The 25,886-nt window shown below is 36.1% G+C and overlaps 1 protein-coding gene across 1 annotated transcript in view; it reads left to right on the top strand.

Moving 5' to 3' along the window:
* Positions 1-677: 677 nt before the first annotated feature.
* Positions 678-25,886, top strand: part of LOC137235840 (transcriptional activator cubitus interruptus-like) — a 195,168-nt gene continuing 169,959 nt past the window's right edge. The window contains exons 1-2 of the mRNA XM_067758657.1: positions 678-698; positions 1,504-1,668. Of these exons, the coding sequence (XP_067614758.1) occupies positions 678-698; positions 1,504-1,668 (186 nt within the window). The remainder of the gene's footprint in view (positions 699-1,503; positions 1,669-25,886) is intronic.

Raw genomic sequence — 25,886 nt, 5'->3', positions numbered from 1 at the left:
GCCCTGTGCGCGGTACTGGCAGTGCGAACTATGTTCCCACGGAGCGGTAGTGAGGCATCAGCCTTTATTCCGGATGCGCGTTTTGTAACTGGAGTGAAGAATGTAGGTAGCTTATGTTGTTGATATCGTATCACCAGTAATGTTCCCATGATGTGAATATGCTAGTCAGCGTTTATCGCACACACGTGTGCTGCGATGTGACTAGAGAATGCAGGCAACCCACTATGTGAATATTTGTGAAGTTTGAATGTGGGTGGTGTTAACTTATATACTTTCGCATTTGAAAGTTAGGCCTCTTTCACCAAAAAATAAAATAGTGTCCAAAATTCTATATAAAATTTCTTTCCACTTTTGAGTTTCAGTGATTAGCTGTTCATTGATAAGTGTATCAATTGTAGCCTCCTTTTGAATTAGATTTTGTAAAGATCGCCATTGAATATAACATTTAATGTGATCTTGAGTATTTTCGTGTGATGACAGTTTATCGTATAGCTTCTTCCATACCTGGAATTTCGAATATCCGCAAGAACAACAAATTTTAGTTTAATTTAAAGTATCGGTGCTTAACAAACGACATGGTAGGCAATAAAAAGCATTGCTCCTGGCACTCCACGCCAACCAGTCACGCCCCACTTTCTCTCCATTTGGCAAGATTCTGTTTAACAACGAGGTAGGAAATGCCTCGTCATGACAATCACGTGGGTAAATAACAGGACACTTTTGATGACCTCGACAAATTATTTCGTTGACTTAAGGAAGATCCTTTAAGACAAATGCCGAACGAAAAAGTGTTGCCAGTTTTTAAATTGTAAGCAAATTCCCAGAACTTAATAACCAAACCTTGTATATAAGGTTGCATTATATAGATATAATATATATAATAAAATACTTTTTTTAATCTCAACAATTTAAATGAGGTCACAAAATAACACGTATGAAATTTGGTCATGATTTGGGACGGTTAAGGGGTGTTGCACAGTGGTCAAAATTAAGATTTCTCTATGGGGTTTCAAAAATTTAAATTTAATTTTAGGTTTTATAATAGCCACACCGTGGTGTGAGGGTAGCGTGTTACACCTACCACACCAAAGATCCTGGGTTCACGCCCGGGCAAAGATACATCAAAATTTTAGAAATAAGGTTGGACTTAGATTAGAGGATAATTTTTCTAAGTGGGGTAGCCCCTCGACAGTGTTTGGCAAACATTCCAAGTGTATTTCTGCCGTACGGAGTCGGCATAAAACAAGTAGGTCCCGTCCCACCAATTTGTAGGAAAAATTAAAAAGGAGCACGACGCAAATTTTAACAGATGATCGGCCTAAAATCCCTTAGGATTTTATCGCATTTATATAGTATTTATAGTTGGCAATATCACATATAAATTTTGGTCCCGATTGGAAAGGTTAAGGGTGTTGAGCAGTGGTTTAAACTATACCGTTTTCAATCGGTATCTTGTTAAAGCTATAAGAAAAATAAATGTAATTTCCTTTTTATTTCAAACAGTTCGAAGGATGTGCTAAAGCATATTCCCGCCTCGAAAACCTCAAAACACACTTACGTGCACATACAGGAGAGAAACCATACACTTGCGAATACCCTGGCTGTAGCAAAGCTTTCAGTAACGCCAGCGATAGGGCTAAACACCAAAACCGTACCCACAGTAACGAGGTAAGTTCATATAAATCTTCTTTACTTCTTAAAAAACAAAGTCGTTAAATTTCGAATTAAGGTTGACTTATTTTAAATATAATGGGGTGTTTATATTTGATCAATTGCATGACAAAAATTGATATAAAAAAGTTCAGGAACCCTTTTACATTGATTGATTTTTGAAAATTATTTGAAATAATGAAATGCCACTTATAAGGAAAGATAAAAATACGGCAGATGTGCGATGAAAACCTACAGTGCAGTGCTTCATGGGAAGAACTTTTATAAAATTCGGTCATTGTTTATATCATACTGTTTACAAACCTGGTCTGCGGTGTCAGTATGAAAATTGAAGGTGCATGTCGCAAACAGGATTTCCAGAACTTTTCCAGAAAACCGGCTAGATGGACAATAATAAAAAGCTAATAAAAGCTAAATAAAAATGTTTAAGGCTAAGAAAAAAAGCTAAAAGTTTAAGTCAACTTACCATGTGCGATAATTCATTACCAAAGACGGATAAAGCGATGAATCTTGGTAGGTGCGTTGACCTTATGAGGCAAAATAGAAAATTAGAAAAATCTTGGACAATGGGCGTGGCATAGCCCACTTTTAAAAGAAGGTAATTTAAAAGTTTTGCAAGCTGTAATTTGGCAGTCGTTGGAGATATCGTGATGAAGTTTGGTAGGCACGTTACTCCTATTATTCTATGTGTGCTAAATAAAAATTAGCAAAATCGGATGACGAACACGCCCACTTTAAAAAAAAATTTTTTTTTTAAGTCAAATTTTAACAAAAAATTTAATATCTTTACAGTATAAAAGTAAATTATGTCAACATTCAACTCCAGCAATGATATGGTGCAACAAAATACAAAGATAAAAGAAAATTTCAAAATGGGCGCCCTTTTTTATTTAATTCGTCTAGAATACTTTTAATGCCATAAGTCGAACAACAATTTACCACTCCTTGTGAAATTTGGTAGGGACATAGATTCTATGACGATAACTGTTTTCTGTGAAAATGGGCGAAATCGGTTGAAGCCACGCCCAGTCTTTATACACAGTGGACCGTCTGTCCTTCCGCTCGGCCGTTAACACGATAGCTTGCGCAAAAAATGATATATCTTAACTAAACTTAGTTCACGTACTTTCCTGAAGTCACTTTATCTTGGCATAAAATATGGCCGAAATCCAACTATGACCACGCCCACTTTTCCGATATCGAAAATTACGAAAAATGAAAAAAAATGTCATAATTCTGTACCAAATATGAAAAAAGAGATGAAAAATGGTAATTGGATTGGTTTATTGACGCAAAATATAACTTTAGAAACAACTTTGTAAAATGGGTGTGACACCTACCATATTAAGTAGAGGAAAATGAAAAAGTTCTGCAGGGCGAAATCAAAAGCCCTTGGAATCTTGGCAGGAATACTGTTCGTGGTATTACATATATAAATAAATTAGCGGTACCCGACAGAAGATGTTCTAGGTCACCCTGGTGCACATTTTGGTCGATATCTCGAAAACGCCTTCACATATACAACTAAGGGTTACTCCCTTTTAAAACCCTCATTAATACTTTAATTTGATACCCATATCGTACAAACACATTCTGGAGTCACCGCTGGTCCACCCTTATTGCGATATCTCGAAAAGGCGTCAGCCTATAGAACTAAGGCCCACTACGTTTTAAATAATCATTAACACCTTTCATTTGATACACATGTCAAACAAACACATTCCAGGGTTCCCTAGGTTCATTTTGCTAAAAGGTGATTTTCCCTTATTTTGTCTCCAAAGCTCTCAGCTGAGTATGTAATGTTCGGTTACACCCGAACTTAGCCTTCCTTACTTATTATTATCGTCATTATATCAAAACGGGGACATACGGGGGTGAAGAATCATTTGAGTTGTATGTAATAATATTTTTTTATTGTATAAATTCAAAACTATTGTGGTTGCGCGTGGTTAAAAATGTTGGCAGGTTTTTTTTCACGGTTTTAAATATTTTCAGCACAAAAATAACACACATTAAAAAAATTATAATTTAGTAAAAAATACTCAACCAAAAAACTTTTGAACGCTTGCAAATTAATATATTTACGTGTAGATTTTAAATAACCAAAAAATACCGGTAAATAATATTGTTAGTCAATTATTATTTTGGCTTTATTTGGAAAAACTGAAAAGAATGAATAACAATAATTATTTACCGCTGTTAAGCTCATTAATTCTTAAAAATCTGAAGTAAAATTGAACACACCATTAAACATATAAACATATAACTATACAAACTGAGCAGGAGTTTAGATATAGTACACAAACAATCTTCTGCAGTGAAGAGGAGTGGTACAATACCAATAAAAAAAAAGCAGACCTAGTACAAATTAATGTAAAGACAGAATGTCTCAAATCGTGCGAGAGCGTGAAAATGGGACAAAACTGAAATTAACCAAGAAAGAAAATACAACACAATGGCCCAATGGTTAGGCGATTGCGATTTCAGAAGTTTGACCGCGGTTCCATCTCCGGTGAAACATGTTGAAATATATAAACATTACGGAATTGCCTGACAATGATGACGTGGCAGTTGTCGAAATGCTACCATCGCAATATGCCAGTAAATGTTTCCTTCTTTTCAATTTTGCCCAATAAAAACTAAAATAATAATTGCATAGAGCCGAAGGTGGCAACACTAGCGCTCTTATCCAGTGTAAAGCAGTGAATCGTCACTCCTTTTCCAATATATAAAAATAATAATAATAAATAATTGAATAACAATAACAATGCCGGGAGCACTTGAGAAACGACCAAAATGTGGAGCTGGGGATCATATTGACATATGACCAAAAGCGGTTTGGGGAAATCGTTGGCCCTAGTACCGCAGCTGAGCACGTGATCATTCTCAAGCATAACCGCCCGTTGAAGCAACATGAAGCAAGTAATCAAAAAGGAAGTCGACGAACTGTTGGTAGGAGGAAGAAATGAAACATCGCGAAGCACATATAACTCGCCAATCGTACTAGTCGGCAAGAAACAATGCACCTGGAGGAAGTGCATAGACTACCGCCAACTGAATGCCGCCAGTGAACCGGTCGCGTATCCGCTACCCCAAATTGGATCGATTCTCGATCAGATGGAGGAAGCCAAGTTCATTTCGACCATAGACCTGAAGAAGGGATACTAGCAAATTCCTTTCGCCAGAAAATCACCACCGGATACCACGTTCACTGTTCCTGGCCGGGGATTGTTCCAGTGGAAAGTTATGCCCTTTACACGCAGCACAATGTGACTTTTTATGAATTAGGCGGGGACTGCCCTCATTGCTTTTAAATGTATGAAAACATTTATTTGAAGCAATTTATAATTTATTTAATAATTTCGGAAACATTTAAACAACGTGACATAAGGACGGACAAGGCGACAGCTGTTTCGATTATACCTTTTATCTGATTATACCTTTTTTAAAAAGTAAAAAAAAAAAGTTTTCCAATCGCAAAAATTGTATGACATGCAGTAGATAAATATGCAAATGTTACGAATAAGTAGTTAAAGCAAAACAAAAAAACAATAATCGTCATGATAACCGTTATGAAACTTGTGTCACCGCGATAAATGCGAAAATCATTTCACAGTAAAACATTTTTGATGAAGTTTGTGGTAACGTGGTAAATTTTTGGATAAATATTTTCACTTAAATCTTAATTTTACTTACTTAGGCGTTTTTAACAGCATTGGCAAGTTCCAGACTTTAAGACATTATTTTAAAATTTTTTATATAATAAAATACACACCCACTAAATATTTAGTTGATTTTGACAGTTTTTATTTATTTATTAATAGGGTGATACTTAGATAAAGCTATTGAATTCTGTTCGATGATTACATCCAAATTAATTTGAAATATACATAAAGCAAGAAAGAAGAAAATAATGGTGTCGTACTTAACTATATTTTGAGTTTAATTGGAAGAGATAAAAATAAAAACATTTATCATCAAGCTATGTTATGATTTTCGTTCAAGATGGGAACGTTCTTTTCGAATTAAAAGTCGTTTCATTGAGCAAAACATAGCAGTTATAAGCAAACATTTTGGGAAGAAAACCAATCGGACACCAGTATGTTTTTCATTTCAATGGTTCTTCTTCAAATGTATACAATGATAAACGGACGAAAAATTATAGTTTGGATTAATCCTGTCTTCCACGAGATACTGTCACCTAATAAAATTGTTTTTACCAGAGAAGTGAAGGAAATTTACGTTGTTGTGAATGATTGACGGCAAAGTATGTAATGCTCTGTCTGCATATAGATCATCACAAAAGTGCTACATATGTGGGGCTTCTTAAAAAGATATGAACAATTTGTGTGCCTTGTCAGAGCAAAATGTAGACGACAGAATGCTTGCTTTTGGAATTTATCCTTTACATTCGTGGGTAAGATGTATGGAATGTATGCTGCACATCGCTCATCGATTGAAGATGAGGACTTGGTGTGTTCGGGCGAAGAAAATAAGGAGTATATGAAAAAGAAGAAAGAACATATTGTAAAGAATTCTGGGGATTTCTGATATTTATGCGTCTTCTGCTAATGTTCGAATCGCTAAACTGTTGAATAAATCACTCCAATATTCAGTACTGCAAACTGGTATTTATTTAGATTTCTTTGGGAGTAGTACTTCACAACCAATAGCGTGTTTAAATCAAAACTGATTAATCATTCCTCAGCTTGCGCTGCTTTTATCCTCACTGTTGTCTCATCCGCATATTTCTACTAAGGTCTAGACGTTTCGTTTTGGCGGCCACCGTGGGGTGATGGTAGCGTGATCCGCCTACCACACCGTATGCCCTGGGTTCACACCCCGGGCAAAGCAACAACAAAATTTTAGAAATAAGGTTTTTCAATTAGAAGAAAATTTTTCTAAGCGGGTCGCCCCTCGGCAGCATTTGGCAAGCGCTCCGAGTGTATTTCTGCCATGAAAAGCTCTCACTGAAAACTCATCTGCAAGGCAAGGAGACAGTATATAACACGTAGGTCCCGTCCGGCCAATTTGTAGGGAAAATCAAGAGGAGCACGACGCAAATTGGAATTGAAGCTCGGCCTTAGATGTCTTCGGAGGTTGTCGCGCCTTACATTTATTTTTTTTAATTCTAGACTTTTCGCCTTCTAGAACTCTTGTATATCCTGCTTGGTAATTGAACTATATTGCGTGTGTATGTGTGAGTAACAACTTCGGCTGATGACTACATGTGTGTGAGTGAGTTATCTCTTCGTCGCCTTCTGTGTATGTGTATAAATGATGATTGAAGTGTGAATGTACTCAAGTGTAGCTTACTTTAATGTTTCTGCTGTTATGCCTCTATTTACTCACAGCTTAGTGATCCTAAAATTCGCCACAATATCTAGAATAGATTCAGGATAGAAGTTGGTCTTTTAATTGATATGCCAAAGCAAAAAGCTGGAAATACTAAAGATGGCAACAATGCGAGAAAATTTTTTTGGAGATCCTGAAATAACATCAGATATAACAGGCTTAATTACACTGGTTTATAACCAAAATGCACCAGAGATGCCATTATGATATTCCTATGTAAAATCACAACCTGATTTCGAAAATCAAGGCTATTTTTAATTCTATGGTAACGTTTTTGAGATATTTACGAATAACGGTTTTTCAAAAAAAAAAGAACGAATTGAGCAATTCCAAAACGGTTTGAAGCTTTTAAAAGGTAATAAGGTCTATAAACTGTGCATGCAACACTTTTTGCTAGGCGAGGAAGGATCTCGAAAACTTTTTCTTTTTTTGCAGATTTGTTTTTTTCCCTCTATAGAAAAAAAAGTTATTTGTAAATATCTTAAAAACATTACCACAGAATTAAAAATAACCTTGATTTTCGAAATCAGGGGTGATTTTACATAGGAATTTCATAATGGCGTCTCTGGCGTAGAAAAAAAATTGGAATTTGTGATCCAGTGTTATTAATATATTGAAAAGGTTTCATTCTATACTTTCCTGCATAGGATGTGGATATCAAATAAATTCTATAGCTTTTGAACAGTATGTCGCAGAGACGAGGGAATTGTATTTATCAGAATATGCTTGGTACAAAATGCCAGTGAGCGTACATAAAAGACTATTTCATGGAAAAATTAAAATCGTGCCTTCTATTCTTCCTATTGCGCAACTTTCATATATCATTTATTTTCCATGAACGGCGTTCATAAACATTCTGCCCTTGGTTTTATGTATAAGTTCATTGATTTTAATGAATTTTTCATAAATTAAATGAATAATTTCATAGAAATTTATGAAAACGCTCTTAAAGGTAATGGATGCAAATTCATGAAGAAGTCTTAGAACAACATTCAGTTTTTATGCTATATGAACAATGTCTATGAATGCTTTTCATAAACTTTTATGAAATTATTCATTGATTTTATGAAACATTTTTTATAAAAGGCATTTACAGCGCAAGCATTTCATTTTGGTTTGTGAATCTGAAGCCGGTGAAAATAGCAATTTGTTAAAGTTTAGTGTCGATGTTTCGGCAGGTTCTATTGCTACCAGAGCCCATGAGGCCGACGTATCCAATATTAGTACACATACTGTCGATATATGCACTCCAGTTGAGGATGGGGGTTCCGCAGTTGTAAATGATTTTACAGCCACATTATAGAAGAGTTAAATATTGAAGAAGAGTTAAAAAAAAAATGGAAGATTATTATCCATTTTTTTTACCTTTTTATTTTATTATCTTTTCTACATGGGCACAGTAATTTTTCTAGAAAAGATGCCATGGATATTGCGAGCAAGGTTGAAAATTTGAATATAATTCCAGTTTTCGTTTTATTGAAAATTTTTATTCAGCATAAACTTGAATGCAATTTTGATTTAAAACTTGATTTTTTGAGCCTCATGAACTCCCTTTCAAGGATTTCTCAAACAAGTAAGTCGGAATATGTGTTAAGCAAAACTCTAGTATCAATTTATTATTATATATATTAATACGCTAACAAAATTTCCATACAATTAATTGACAGGCTGTTTCGCATACTTAGCATACGTAAAATCATATAAAAGTTATATGAATCGATTCGTATGGATCATTATAATTAATAGAAAAAGTTTTTTGTAAATTCGAACAATTCATACAAATATCGTGATTTATTTTCGTGCACAAGCGCGCCATCTTTGGGAACAATTATTTAAGTGTTCTAATGCGAATTTCAAAGACCTAAACCTTTATGCACAAGCGCGCCGTCTTTGGGAACAATTATCTAAGTGTTCTAATGTGAATTTCAAATTTTATGTATCCCCGCTAAATCCGAAAGCACAAATGATTCACCTATATACAAATATGGTTTGCCATTGTTGCCACTTACCTATAATAGCCTCTACCAAAATCCTAAAAAATTGTTCCAAAATAATTTGTAGCGTACCAAAAAATCTTAAATAGAATTAATTTTTGACGGGCCCATTTTTTGTGGCAAATTTCACTTACACGTAAATACATGTCTTTATTTAACAGATTCCTTTTTTTTTATTTTAGTTGTTTTCAAAAAACATGAAATCACAAATAATGAGTTAACTTTTGTTGAAACTAACTAATTTATTTATAACAATTAATGGCAAATTTGACTCAAAATGTTTTTGCATTTGCAGATTTAATCCTTATTTTAGATAAAGTACGTCTTATACTCAACAAAAAAAAAAGTTACAAAAATATAACATTACATTTTTTATATTGCCTTTTATGCTAATTACGAAATAAAAAATCGTCCCAAAAACGTTTTTGATTTTAGGTTTTAGGTCAAAGCGGCAACCGGCATCAATAAGGCCGTATTGCATAGGCAATATATTCCCTACAAGAAACGCTGATAGCTTTACTAATACACTCGCACTTGTAATTGACAATGCTGATCCTGCGATGACGTAAACATTGATACTCACGCATGTCCGCATGTTCCCAACGACAGCCTATAATCATGAAAAAGGACTCAAACTGGGAAAGCTTCGGACACCTGGTACAGAACAAAAGAACAGACAGCAGATACCATTATGCATGTGATACAGATACATAATTCTCAACGGAATTTTATGTATGCGAGAACAGTTTATCCGGTTTAATCATGTTGTCACTACTGACTGTCATATGACAATCAAATGATTATCACGGTTGTTTTGTTATTTTTTAAATTCCTCCATTTTCAACCGACGAAAACCATATAAAAAATAAGTTTAAAAAATGAAAAAGAGAGCATTTCAAAGCTCCATGCTAAAAGAAAACAAATCGAAAATAATATTAATACCAAAAGCTGTCGGAATGTATGGGGCGCACTCAAAAAATTGATACGCGAAAAACAATAGTGGTTAGTGGTGATTCATTTTTAAATGGGTTTCCGCATGAGGAAAGCGCTCTTCTGTTGTTTTGTTATTTTCTGAATTTAAATTGAACATTCTGAACTCGAATTCTTATAAAACTATTTTAAACAAATAAGAAACACGTATGATTTTATCACGTACAAAATTAAAAACGTAATGAAATAAAGTAAATAAAAAGCAAAAAGCATTGTTTCATTTTTGGCGGAATATAACAATGGTCATTTATGATAGTATAACAGTCAAACCTGATATCTACAGTAAACTATCATTTATGACACTTTTTGATAGTTACAGTGTCAGCACTGATCCAGGAAAAGGAATGAGAGTGAGCAGTACGGCTATATACTTAATCAGTAGGCCATGTTGGTGTATAAGAAGGAGACAAAAACTCACACGTACACAGTTGTTTACATCACATTTGCGCAAGTCCCCTTAAGTTTGTGATAGAAAGTTTGTATGAGGCGCTGATCGTTAGGTTGACATTGCTGACAATCAGATGATAGTCATATGATAGTCAGTATTCTTGTAGGGTTACCCACTTCTATATATTAATACGCTAACAAAATTTCCATACAATCAATTGACAAGGCTGTTTCGCATACTTAGCATACGTAAAATCATATAAAAGTTATGTGAATCGATTCGTATTGATCATCCGCAGTGCATAGGCCTTATTTTTTTTTAACAAATATTACTCTATTTGTTTATAATTAATAGAAAAAGTTTTTTTGTAAATTCGAACAATTCATACAAATATCGTAACTCATTTTCGTGCACAAGCGCGCCATCTTTGGGAACAATTATCTAAGTGTTATAATGCGAATTTCAAAGACGTAAACCTTTATGCACAAGCGCGCCGTCTTTGGGAACAATTATTTAAGTGTTCTAATGTGAATTTCAAATTTTATGTATCCCCGCTAAATCCGAAAGCACAAATGTTTCACCTACATACAAATATGGTTCCCCATTGTTGCCACTTACCTATAATATCCTCTACCAAAATCCTAAAAAATTGTTCCAAAATAATTTGTAGCGTACCAAAAAATCATAAATAGAATTAATTTTTGACGGGCCCATTTTTTGTGGCAAATTTCACTTACACGTAAATACATAAGTCTCTGTTTAACAGATTCTTTGTTTTTTATTTTAGTTGTTTTCAAAAAACATGAAATCACAAATAATGAGGTAACGTTTGTTGAAACTAATTTATTTATAACAATTAATGGCAAATTTGCGCGAAAATACTTTTGCATTTGCAGATTTAATCCTCATTTTAGATAAAGTACGTCTTATGCTGAACAAAAAAAGTTACAAAAATATAACATTACATTTTTTATATTTGCCGTCTTCCAGTGGGTTTTACAGCTCCGGCTCACGCTCAATTCTCACGGGAATACTCTGGATCATTGAGAGACTTGAGAAGCAGATGTCGTGAAATTTTCGCACATGTGAAATGTGATAGGCAGATGTCGCCGCCGTTTTTCATTTAACTCATACGGCGAAAGGTTAAGCAGCGACATCTATTTTTGAAAAATTAGGTTTATTAAGGGCAGCGTTGCCAAACTAAAAAGAAGTAACCAGACCATTTATCTGGCTGAAATCGTTGTTGTTGCATTTACATGCAAAATTATTTATCTGGCTCAGGATTTTGCAACCGGATGATGGCAATTGCCTTTTATGCTAATTACGAAACAAAAAAACCTCCCAAAAACGTTTTTGATTTTAGGTCAAAGCGACAACCGGCATCATAGCGGCCGTATTGCATAGGCCAGCGATGGGCAAAACGGCTCGTATGAGGCTTTTGCTCATACGGACACGCTTTGCACATTTAAGTGCTAGGTGAGGGACGATCAAGTGCAGGTATGTGGGGCGAAGAACACAGGAAGAGAATAATATACAAAACATAAGATTGATAAAGAGAGAGTATGTGGAAAATAGAGCTGCCACCGCTCTTATTATGTTCAAATTATTAAGCGTTTTAGGATAAACTAGCCTTTACCGGCGACTTCGCTCGCACTAAAGGCTACAAATATGTAATGTCGCTTTTGTGATTCACAACTCGAGCTGAATTTTCAGTTGTAATTTTAAAAGTTCCTTTATGATTCAAACCATAAACACAGCAAGTTTTAAAATTAGAAAAATGATCGCCGTAAATTAAACACACATGCAACACATGCTCCAACAATTTTTGCAGTGTGGATTTAACGATATATGTTTGTGAGCTGAAGAAATTTGAATATTCCTTTATAATTTGAAATTTATAAATGAAAGCAGTTATGTTTATAATAAAACTGGTAAAATTAGTCGTTGTTTATGAGATTGGTACCTTTTTTTATTTGAAATTGATACATTTCTTTCTAGGCTCACGGCAACACTGCCAACAAGTCTGAAAAGGGTTTCGTTTTCCCACGATTGTATAAGAAACGTGCATTAGTACGTTTTTCTACTACTACTTCCTCTAATGCTACTACTTTAAAAATACTTTTTTAAATACTTTTATGTATATATTGCAAAATAAATCGGCTTGCATATAATTGAATGTATGTGAAGACGAAATGAATGTCAATAATATGCTGCTTAACATAAAGTCGACTTCAGTCTGTGGTTTTTCCCTTTTTCGTATTTCTTGCCAAAAAAATGTATGTTTTTGTTTTCGTACTATTGCAAAACAGGTTGGGAATTGGTTTTCGAGGTTGAGAAAGAATATTTTCATTTCAGTTTTTTAGTGTTTCCGCAATCTTCTTGCGATGAATATCGTTTGAGACGAAGCGTACGATATTTCCAATGCATTTTTTACTCTCCTAATACCCCAAAACACACAAACGTCTCACCTAACTCGCTGGCACTGAAACTGATTTAGGAGCTGAAAATAGGCCCATCCCTGGCATAGGCAGTATATTACCCACTATATTTATTATTAGGCTAACTTTGTTGGATTATATATCCATTAATCGGATGCTTAGATCCCATAGCCCTAATTTGTTTATGTCGCTTAAAGTTATGAAATCAATTTTATTTTAGTAAATATGTTTGCGTGAATAATTTCAATATTTTTTTTTATTTTTCTTTTCTTCCTAATTTATTCTGCTTTGTTATACCTTAGTATTACATTGTTCACAGACGATATTTTATGGTAGATATGGTCATATATACTAATGAAATGGAGTGATTACAAATTTAATACAAATTAATTACGTACATAGATCTCAATGGGAAACCCAACATTAAATATCCGAATATCAGAATCTTCATATTTCCACAATGATCACATTAAACCCGGAAAAAAGTCTAAGTGCACTTATTGCGTTTTTATATGGAGCTGTTTGTTCACTTCACTTAATTTTTTCGCAATTTAGGTACTTTATTTATTTATTTTTTTTTTTTTAATTAAACATTTTTTTAGTAAACTTCTTTCTCTTTACATAATTTTTTTTATATTTTTAGTTAATTTTTTATGAAGGTATCCTCTATTCTACTCGAAATTTTTGTTTTGTGTCACACTTACATATTAGATATATATTTATACAAAATTAAACGGGTGGCGTGAAATAGGCTAAATTCCTTTAGCAAATTTCTTCGTTTTTAACTAAAAGTGCATGTTTTTTGTATTATGACACTATTGAGGTAAATGGGCGATATATGTATATGGGTGATATAGGCCTACTGGGGAACCGAGCTCCAAAAACTAACTTCGGTAGCGCGCCAACGGGGACCTTCCGGGTGTGGAAAGACCTATTTTTCAATTCAATTCAAGAAATTTCACCATAATTCTATGTCAATTTCATTTGATTTTACATAATCTTTATTTTTGGTTTAAGGAGCTCCATACCAAAACGTTATAATTACGTTTGAAAAGTTTCTAGAAAATTTAAGAAAATACAATCAAAAAGTACAAAGTCTTAGATCAAATTCAAAATTTTAAAGAAAAAGGTAAGCAAGTTAGACCAGTTTGCTATATTTAACACTTGGCGCATGTACTGAGTTGGAAAAAATACACGTTGGTCGAATTTCGACCACAGGCGATACTAATCTATATATTAATACGCTAACAAAATTTCCATACAATCAATTGACATGCTGTTTCGAATACTTAGCATACGTAAAATCATATAAAACTTATATGAATCGATTCGTATTGATCAGCCGCAGTACATAGGCCTATTTTTTTTAAACAAATATTACTCTATTTGTTTATAATTAATAGAAAAAGTTTTTTTGTAAACTCGAACAATTCATACAAATATCGTAACTCATTTTCGTGCACAAGCGCGCCATCTTTGGGAACAATTATCTTATCGTTATAATGCGAATTTCAAAGACCTAAACCTTTATGCACAAGCGCGCCGTCTTTGGAAACAATTATCTAAGTGTTCTAATGTGAATTTCAAATTTTATGTATCCCCGCTAAATCCGAAAGAACAAATGTTTCACCTACATACAAATATGGTTCCCCATTGTTGCCACTTACCTATAATAGCCTCTACCAAAATCCTAAAAAATTGTTCCAAAATAATTTGTAGCGTACCAAAAAATCTTAAATAGAATTAATTTTTGACCGGCCCATTTTTTGTGGCAAATAGCACTTACACGTAAATATATAAGTCTTTATTTAACAGATTCTTTGTTTTTTATTTTAGTTGTTTTCAAAAACATGAAATCACAAATAATGAGTTAACTTTTGATGAAACTAACAAATTTTTTTAAAATAAATTAATGGCAAATTTGACTCAAAATGTTTTTGCATTTGCAGATTTAATCCTCATTTTAAATAAAGTACGTCTTATACTGAACAAAAAAAAAGTTACAAAAATATAACGTTACATTTTTTATATTTGCCGTCTTCCAGTGAGTTTTACAGCTCCGGTTCACGCTCAATTCTAACGGGAATGCTCTGGATCGTTGAGAAACTAGAGAAGCAGATGTCGTGAAATTTTCGCACACGTGAAATGTGATAGGCAGATGTCGCCGCCGTTTTTCATTTAACTCATACGGCGAAAGGTTAAGCAGCAACATCTATTTTTGAAAAATTAGTTTTATTAAGGGCGGCGTTGCCAAACTAAAAAGAAGTAATTAACAAATTATCTGGCTCTCAAATTAAACCAGACTTCTATCTGGCTTTATCTGGCTAAAATTGTTATTGTTGCATTTACATGCAAAATTATTTATCTGGCTCAGGATTTTGCCACCGGATGATGGCAATTGCCTTTTATGCTAATTACGAAACAAAAAAACGTCCCAAACACGTTTTTGATTTTACGTCAAAGCGGCAACCGGCATCATAGCGGCCGCATTGCATAGGCAGTATATTACCCACTATCTATATATTAATACGCTAACAAAATTTCCATGCAATGAATTGACAGGCTGCTTCGCATACTTAGCATACGTATAATCATATAAAAGTTGGATGAATCGATTCGTATTGATCAGCCGCAGTGCATAGGCCTATTTCTGTTAACAAGTATTACTCTATTTGTTTATAATTAATAGAAAATTTTTTTTGTAAATTCGAACAATGCATACAAATATCGTAATTCATTTCGTGCACAAGCGCGCCATCTTTGAATACTTATCTAAGTGTTCTGATGCGAATTTCAAAGACCTAAACCTTTATGCACAAGCGCGCCATCTTTGGGAACAATTATCTTATCGTTATAATGCGAATTTCAAAGACCTAAACCTTTATGCACAAGCGCGCCGTCTTTGGGAACAATTATCTAAGTGTTCTAATGTGAATTTCAAATTTTATGTATTCCCGCTAAATTCGAAAGCACAAACGTTTCACCTACATACAAATAAATACATAAGTCTTTATTTAACAGATTCTTTGTTTTTTATTTTAGTTGTTTTCAAAAAAACATAAAATCACAAATAATGACTTAACTTTTGTTGAAACTAACTAATTTATTTATATCAATTAATGGCAAATTTGCAAGAAAATGCTTTTGCACTTGCAGATTTAATCCTCATTTTAGATAAAGTACGTCTTATACTGAACAAAAAAAAAAGTTACAAAAATATAACATTATATTTTTTATATTTGCCGTTTTCCAGTGAGTTTTACAGCTCCGGTTCACGCTCAATTCTCACGGGAATGCTCTGGATCATTGAGAAACTTGAGAAGCAGATGTCGTGAAATTTTGGCCCACGTGAAATGTGATAGGCAGATATCGCCGCCGGTTTTCATTTAACTCATACGGCGAAAGTTTAAGCAGCTACATCTATTTTTGAAAAATTAGGTTTATTAAGGGCAGCGTTGCCAAACTAAAAAGAAGTAATTAACAAATTATCTGGCTCTCAAATTGAACCAGACTTCTATCTGGATTTATCTGGCTAAAATAGTTGTTGTTGCATTTACATGCAAAATTATTTATCTGGCTCAGGATTTTGCCACCGGATGATGGCAATTCCCTTTTATGTTAATTACGAAACAAAAAAACGTTCCAAAAACGTTTTTGATTTTAGGTCAAAGCTTCAACCGGCATCACAGCGGCCGTATTGAATAGTCAGTATAGTACCCAATATATTTATTACTAGGCTAACTTTGTTGGATTATATATCCATTAATCGGATGCTTAGATCCCATAACCCTAATTTGTTTATGTCGCTTAAAGTTATGAAATCAATTTTATCTTAGCAAATATGTTTGCGTGAATAATTTCAATATTTTTGTTTGTTTTTCTTTTCTTCCTAATTTATTCTGCTATGTTATATCTTAGTATTATATTGTTCACAAACGATATTTTATGGTAGATATGGTCATATATATATTAATAAAATGGAGTGTTTACAAATGTAATACAAATTAATTACGTACATAGATCTCAATGGGAAACCCAACATTAAATATCCGAACATAAGAATCTTCATATTTCCACAATGATCACATTAAAACCCGGAAAAAAGTCTAAGTGCACTTATTGCGTTTTTATATGGAGCTGTTTGTTCACTTCACTTAATTTTTTCACAATCTAAGTACTTTATTTTTTTTTCTTTAATTAAACATTTTTTAGTAAACTCTGCCTTCTTTCTCATTACATAATTTTTTTATATTTTTATTTTATTTTTTATGAAGGTATCCTCTATTCTACTCAAAATTTTTGTTTTGAGTCACACTTACATATTAGATATATATTTATACAAAATTAAACGGGTGGCGTGAAATAGGCTAAATTCCTTTAGCAAATTTCTTCGTTTTTAACTAAAAGTTCATGTTTTTTGAATTATGATACTATTGAAGTAAATGGGCGATATATGTATATGGGTGATATAGGCCCACTGGGGAACCGAGCTCCGAAAACTAACTTCGGTAGCGCGCCAACGGGGACCTTCCGGGTGTGGAAGTACCTATTTTTCAATTCAATTTCAAGTAATTTTACCATAATTCTATGTAAATTTCATTTGATTTTACATAATTTGTATATTTTGGTTTAAGGAGCTCCATACCAAAACGTTATAATTACGTGTGAAAAGTTTGTAGAAAATTTAAGAAAATACAATCAAAAAGTACAAAGTCTAAGATAAAATTCAAAATTTTAAAGAAAAAGTTAAGTAAGTTAGACCAGTTTGACTGAGTTGAAAAAAATACACGTTGGCCGAATTTCGACTACAGGCGATACTAGTATTTATTATTAGGCTAACTTTGGTGGATTATATATCCAGTAATCGGATGCTTAGATCCCATAACCCTAATTTGTTTATGTCGCTTAAAGTTATGAAATTAATTTTATTTTAGTAAATATGTTTGCGTGAATAGTTTCAATATTTTTGTTTGTTTTTCTTTTCTTTCTAATATATTCTGCTTTGTTATATCTTAGTATTATATTGTTCACAGACGATATTTTATGGTAGATATGGTCATATATATTCATGAAATGGAGTGTTTACAAATTTAATACAAATCAATTACGTACATTGATCTCAATGGGAATCCCAACATTAAATATCCGAACATTAGAATCTTCATATTTCCACAATGATCACATTAAAACGCGGAAAAAATCTAAGTGCACTTATTGCGTTTTTATATGGGACTGTTTGTTCATTTCACTTAATTTTTTCGCAATTTAAGTACTTTATTTTTTTTCTTTAAACATTTTTTTAGCAAACTCTGCCTTCTTTCTCATTACATAATTTTTTTATATTTTTATTTTATTTTTATGAAGGTATCCTCTATTCTACTCGAAATTTTTGTTTTGTGTCACACTTACATATTAGATATGTATTTATACAAAATTAAACGGGTGGCGTGAAATAGGGTAAATTCCTTTAGCAAATTTCTTCGTTTTTAACTAAAAGTTCGTGTTTTTTGAATTATGACACTATTGACGTAAACGGGCGATATATGTATATTAGGCCGGGTCGATTTGTGGGGAGGCAAAAAAATCGCCCATTGCTCTGTGAAAATCATATTCTAGGGATCAAAATAAGAAACTTTGCCGAAGGAACCATACCTCTAAAACGAATTCTGATGTCCCCCCTTTGGGTCGTAGGGGCAAATTTTGAAAAATCCCACTTTGAAATGCCTATGTTTTTTCTTTTTGAGTTTATTTTTATACTCAGTTGAGCAGAGCTCACAGAGTATATTAAGTTTGATTGGATAACGGTTGGTTGTACATATATAAAGGAATCGAGATAGGTATAGACTTCCATATATCAAAATAATCAGGATCGAAAAAAATTTGATTGAGCCATGTCCGTCCGTCCGTCCGTTAACACGATAACTTGAGTAAATTTTGAGGTATCTTGATGAAATTTGGTATGTAGGTTCCTGAGCACTCATCTCAGATCGATATTTAAAATGAACGATATCGGACTATAACCACGCCTACTTTTTCGATATCGAAAATTTCGAAAAACAGAAAAAGTGCGATAATTCATTACAAAAGATAGATAAAGCGACGAAACTTGGTAGATGGATTGAACTTATGACGCAGAATAGAAAATTAGTAAAATTTTGAACAATGGGCGTGGCACCGCGCACTTTTAAAAGAAGGTAATTTAAAATTTTGCAAGCTGTAATTTGGCAGTCGTTGAAGATATCATGATGAAATTTGGCAGGAACGTTACTCCTATTACTATATGTACGCTTAATAAAAATTAGCAAAATCGGAGAAGGACCACGCCCACTTTTAAAAAAAAATTTTTTTAAAGTAAAATTTTAACAAAAAATTTAATATCTTTACAGTATATAAGTAAATTATGTCAACATTCAACTCCAGTAATGATGTGGTGCAACAAAATACAAAAATAAAAGAAAATTTCAAAATGGGCGTGGCTCCGCCCTTTTTCATTTAATTTGTCTAGGATACTTTTAACGCCATAAGTCGAACAAAAATTAACCAATCCTTTTGAAATTTGGTAGGGGCATAGATTTTATGACGTTAAATGTTTTCTGTGAAAATGGGCGGAATCGGTTGATGCCACGCCCAGTTTTTATACACAGTCGTCCGTCTGTCCTTCCGCATGGCCGTTAACACGATAACTTGAGCAAAAATCGACATATCTTTAATGAACTTAGTTCACGTGCTTACTTGAACTCACTTTATCTTGGTATGAAAAATGAACGAAATCCGACTATGACCACGCCCACTTTTTCGATATCGAAAATTACGAAAAATGAAAAAAAAATGCCATAATTCTATACCAAATACGAAAAAAGGGATGAAACATGGTAAGGTAATTGGATTGTTTTATTGACGTGAAATATAACTTTAGAAAAAACTTTATAAAATAGTTGTGACACCTATCATATTATGTAGAAGAAAATGAAAAAGTTCTGCAGGGCGAAATAAAAAACCCTTAAAATCTTGGCAGGTATTAGATATATAAATAAATTAGCGGTATCCCACAGATAATGTTTTGGGTCACCCTGGTCCACATTTTGGTCGATATCTGGAAAACGCCTTCACATATACACTCTCTTTTAAAACCCTCATTAATACCTTTAATTTGATACCCATATCGTACAAACATATTCTAGAGTCACCCCTGGTCCACCTTTGTGGCGATATTTCGAAACGGCGTCCACCTATAGAACTAAGGCCCACTCCCTTTTAAAATACACATTAACACCTTTCGTTTGATGCCCATATTGTACAAACAAATTCTAGTGTCACCCCAGGTCCACCTTTATGGCGATATCTCGAAACGGCGTCCACCTATGGAACTAACGATTACTCCCTTTTAAAATACTCATTCACACCTTTCTTTTGATACCCATATTGTACAAACAAATTCTAGGGTCACCCCTGGTCCACCTTTATGGCGATATCACGCAACGGCGTCCACCTATAGAACTAAGGATTACTCCCTTTTAAAATACTCATTAATACCTTTCATTTGATACCCATATCGTACAAACGCATTCTAGAGTCACCCCTGGTCCACCTTTATGGCGATATCTCGAAAAGGCGACCACCTATACAACAACCACCACTCCCTTTTAAAACCATCATTAATACCTTTAATTTGATACCCATATCGTACAAACACATTCTAGAGTCACCCCTGGTCTACTTTTATGACGATATTTCGAAACGGCATCCACCTATAGAACTAAGGCCCACTCCCTTTTAAAATACTCATTAACACCATTCGTTTGATGCCCATATTGTACAAACAAATTCTAGGGTCACCCCTGGTCCACCTATATGGCGATATCTCGAAACGGGGTCCACCTATGGAACTAAGGATTACTCCCTTTTAATATACTCATTAACACTTTTCTTTTGATACCCATATTGTACAAACAAATTCTAGGGTCACCCCTGGTCCACCTTTATGGCGATATCTCGAAACGGCGTCCACCTATGGAACTAAGGATTACTCCCTTTTAAAATACTCATTAACACCTTTCATTTGATACCCATATCGTACAAACGCATTCTAGAGTCAACCCTGATCCACCTTTATGGCTATATCCCTAAATGGCGTCCACCTATAGAACTATGGCCCACTCCCTCATAAAATACTCTTTAATGCCTTTTATTTGATACCCATGCCATACAAACACATTCCAGGGTTTTCCTCGGTGCATTTTCCTACATGGTTATTTTCCCTTATGTTGTCACCATAGCTCTCAACTGAGTATGTAATGTTCGGTTACACCCGAACTTAACCTTCCTTACTTGTTTTTTATATTTTTTGCAACCAACTTGACAGTTCAAAATCTATTGTGAGCTAAAAATACAATCCAACCTAATGTGGATCGTAAAAATTATTGTGAATTGAAAATAAATTACGTTCCGTTCGGTATCGTATGTTATAATCCCATTTTGTTTATACGCCTGACGTATCACGATCCGTGATCGTATGTTACGACTCGAGCCCAGCATTAATTCTTGGCGATAATTTGGTGTTTAATTGTATTCTAAGGAAATAGAAATATGTACACAATGTGATAAATGAAATCATTTTTTTTTTATATTGTATTTGTAAGATTTCCTTGAATACCGAATATACGAAAAAGCTCCTTGTTAGAATTTGTATGTAATTTTCTAAAAGATATTTTCTTTTACTGTTATTTTTAAGTATATTTCTTTAATATGAATTACCAACAAAATGTTTTTTTAAAATCATTTTAAAAAAGTTTTTTTGAGAAAAGTAATTAATTACATTTTTAAGAGTAAAATTTTGAGGGTGTATTGTTTTATTTAAAACTTTGTTTTAAATAAAAGTTTTATTTAAAACTTTGTTTTAAATAAAACAATATCTTTCAAATAAATAATGTGACGAATATTAGCATCACTAAGCGATACTAGTATCACTAAGCCGATTAGGTTAGGTTAGGTGGTAGCTACCCTGATAAGGATAGCTCACTTGGACAACACGAAGGTCCGTTTTGATAATACATACACCAAAAATAACGTTGACTTAGATCTATCTACTTAGAGAATTGTTGGGTAGCAACGATAAAGCTCCGAATGGTACCAATCTAAACTTTGGATAAATCCTCGGGAGATCCAAGTGAGTCGCGACCGAAATACTTTTGCCTAGTTCTGGCAAAAGCTGGACAATAAAGCATAAAGTGATTTGGTGATTCCACCTCATCATCCTCCATACAGCTGCAGCAGAATGGAGTTTCCAGTATATTGAGACGTACCGCATGGATACCCATGGGACTAAACCCCAATGACCTTAGTGAACCCAATTAGCAGACCTCCTGCCATCCACTTTCGGCCAGAAAGATCTTGCTACCCTGAAAGACGTGGTGTCCACCCAATGTTTGCTGAGCTGACTCGAGGCCCAGCTATGGAGGAGCAATCCACAGGTGTCCAGCGGAGTCCCAAAATCCCCATTCGATTCAGTTGTACAGATGCGGGCTAAGAAATCCGCTTGCCAGTTTCCCGGGAAATCGCTATGGCCCGGGACCCAGTTAATCTTAATTGTAAAATAATTCGATGCAATCGCAAGCGAGGTCAGGCACTCTCAGATCACCCTCGATCGCACTGTAGATGAGCTCAAGGCTTTGATACCCACTTGGCTATCAGAGTAGATGTTAAATTCCCTAACCGTAGTAGCACTGGATAGCATTCCATCCACTGCATCCTTAATCGCAGCAACTTCCGCTTGGAATACACTGCAGTGATCAGCCAACTTAAACTTGCCGCTTACATTTAGTTCTTGACAAAAGACCCTTCCATCAAACTTTCCGTCCAGCTTCGACCCATCCGTGAACAAGTTAACCGGTCCCATGCCCCAGATAATTCCTCTTCCCCACTCCTCTCTCGGTGAAATGACTGGGGTGAAGGTTGTATAGGGAGCAGTTATCGGCATACGGCATCCGTTCTGTCCGGGATAAAGTCGAAACTGGTAAGAAGGCTAGAGTGTCCACAGTCAGAAAAGCCATTACCCATATCACGAAGCGTGACCAAAAACCTTGCCGCGGCCGCCTTTCCCGCAATATCTACGGGGTATATGTTCAGCATGACGTTCAGTGCCAAGGTAGGTGTTGTTCTGAGAGCGCCACTGTTACCGATCAGTGCCGTCCGTTGCACTGATACTAACATTTTGGAGGGGCTTGCTGTGTCCAGTCCTTTCCACCAGACCAACACCCCATATAGCAGAATCGGTTTGACCACCATCTCATAAAGTCAGTGTGCTACTCCTGGCGAGAGTCCCCATCTCTTTCCGATAGCCCCTCTGTAGCAGTACAAGGCAACGGCGACCTTCCTGACCCGATCTTCCACATAGGGTCTCCAGGACAGTTTTTTGTCCAAAACAATCCCCAAATATTTAACCCTATCGGAAAGTACTAACGGTGCTCCTCCAATCGAGGGAGTTCTGAAATCGGGCATCTTATATCTCCTTGTAAAAAGAACAAATTCCGTTTTTCCCGGGTTGACCGCCAATCCATATGATTCAGACCACTTAGCCACAGTATCCAGGTAGACCTGCAGCACATCGCGCAGGGTGCCCAGAAATTTGCCTCTGACTAGGATAGCGAGGTCATCTGCATAGGCAGCAACCCGACAACAATTGGCTTCCAGCTCCACAAGAAGCTCGTTGGCTACCACAACCCAGAGAAGAGGAAATAGGACACCCCCCTGTGGCGTGGCCCTGCACACCTTCCTCTTAATTATGGCCCCTCCCTACTCCGCTGCGAAAATTCTGCGGCATAGAAGTTTGCTAATAAATTCAACCAGAGCCACCTCGACTCCTAAACCCACCAGAGCTCTTTCGATTGCCCCCGGTAAGACATTGTTAAAAGCCCCCTCGATGTATAGAAAGGCACCCACAGCATACTCTTTGTGTTCTAGGGACCCCTCTATTTGCTTTACAATGAATGGACAGCCGTTTCCGTAGATCTGCCTTTGCAGTACGCATGCTGTGAAGCCGACAGTAAACCCCGAGGTATCCTTTCCTGTAGGTACAGGTCAAACAACCGCTCAAACGTCTTAAGAAGAAACGACGAGAGACTGATTGGCCTGAAATCCTTAGGTAATACATGAGAGCTTCTGCCGGCCTTCGGAATGAAAATAATCCTAAACGTGTGCCAAGACTTCGGGATATAGTTAAGCCTGAGGCAGTTAGTGTAGATGATGGCCAACCAGCGGCAGGAAGTCCCCAATGGCTTTTGAAGTTGCGCAGGAATGATTCCATCTGGGCGCGGAGACTTAGAGGGCTTGAACGCCCCTATAGCCCATGTTATTTGACATACCCGTATTGGAATGGCAGGCACTTCTGCATGGCCAACGAACGCCGACCATGCAGGCGAAGATCCCCGCACATTGGGACATCGGGAAAATGATTGTCCAGTAAAAGCTTTAGGGACTCCTCGCTACTCATCGACCAGTCCCCACCATCATCTCTTAGATACCCCAGAGGAGCGGGATTCCTAGAGAGTATTTTTCTCCTCGCGGATTCATTGCAGTATTCTACATTTTCGCAGAAGCTTCGCCATGAATCTCGCTTCGCTATCCTTATTTCATATTTATAAATCCCCATGCTCACCTTATAGAGCTCCCAGAACGAGGGTAATTTACTCCTCCTGGCTCTGTTGAAGAGCCGCCGACCGGACGCTCTTAGGTCGTCAAGAGAATCCGACCACCAGGGCGCCTTGCCCTAATCACTGTAAGTTTTCAATGGACATGACAGTTGAAAGGCGCTATTGCTTGCCGAGGTGAAGTTTGCCACCAGAACGCCTATCTCAGATTCGGACAGGTCTGAACTAACAGTAGGCGCCGCTGGCAACAGCTCTCCCAGCTTGATACAATACAAGTCCCAGTTAGTACTTTTAGGGTTCCTAAAAGATATTTTACCGGAACGTTCTTCGTTCACCGAGAACTGAATATATCGGTGATCAGAGAAGGAGTGCTCGTTGAGAACCCTCCAGCCAGATATCCGACCTTCCAGTTCCCTACTAACCAGGGTGAGGTCCAGGACCTCCTCCCTTACCGCAGTAATAAAAGTCGGGTCATTCCCATAAAAAGCCCCTCATCAACAATAAAAGTAAATAAAGACTCAGCTCTAGTGTTGGTATCCGAGCTTCCCCAGATGCTATGATGGGCATTAGAATCGGCACCGATGATCACGCCAACACCTCTCCGCCTTGCTTCAGCGGTGATTTCGCCCAGTATCGCAGGTGGTGGTCCCGCTACGTCCCCATGGGGCATGTACGCTGAGACTACCCACATTTCATTTCTGCCTCGCTCGAGGCAGACCGTGGTTACGTCAGCATTGCTGCAATTAAATAGAATAAAAGTTGTAATCTCTTTTTTAAGAAGCACTCAGGATCTAGGCCTACCTGCCACCCCATGCACCAAGGCTTTGAATTTTCCAGTCCTTAATCCAGATCTTTCTGCCGTTACTACTCAGCCACGGCTCCTGGACAAGGACTATATCCACTGCGCCTTTTTCAAGGCTGAGCACCAAATTCGCGGAAGCCGCCTTAGAGTGCTGAATATTATTTGACGGATTTCCATCAAAACCGCTCTTCTTCCGCACCCCACACTTGGCGGATTCGTGCTAGTATTGTCCATTCTAAAAAGTCCCCCCTCAAGGCCGCTATCCGGAGCCGATTTTGTAGTCGCCCTTCTACGATCTCGTGGTTATCTATGCTACGCAGGGAGGCCACGCGAGGGTTGACGCATTACCCATCAGAGCAAGACCGGACGCAAAGCGGGAAAATTTTCAACCGCCCCTACACCACCAACTTAACGGCGACGGAGCCGGAACGTACCTTGAGGCCCGCCACGGTTAGCGGGACGTGGGCAGGTGCAGCATTAGCCTAACAGCCATTTCGGTAAGGTTTCACCCCGACCTACTAAGGTGGCAGAATACCGCACCTACCAGGGAAGCCACGCGAGGGTTGACGCATTACCCATCAGAGCCAGACCGGACGCAAAACG

Source organism: Eurosta solidaginis, unplaced genomic scaffold, assembly GCF_040869045.1.
Source record: "Eurosta solidaginis isolate ZX-2024a unplaced genomic scaffold, ASM4086904v1 ctg00000779.1, whole genome shotgun sequence".
In the NCBI taxonomy this organism is placed as follows: Eukaryota; Metazoa; Arthropoda; class Insecta; order Diptera; family Tephritidae; genus Eurosta; species Eurosta solidaginis.
The sequence above is the reverse complement of the archived record's forward strand: the minus strand, read 5'-3'. Positions and strand labels throughout refer to the sequence as shown.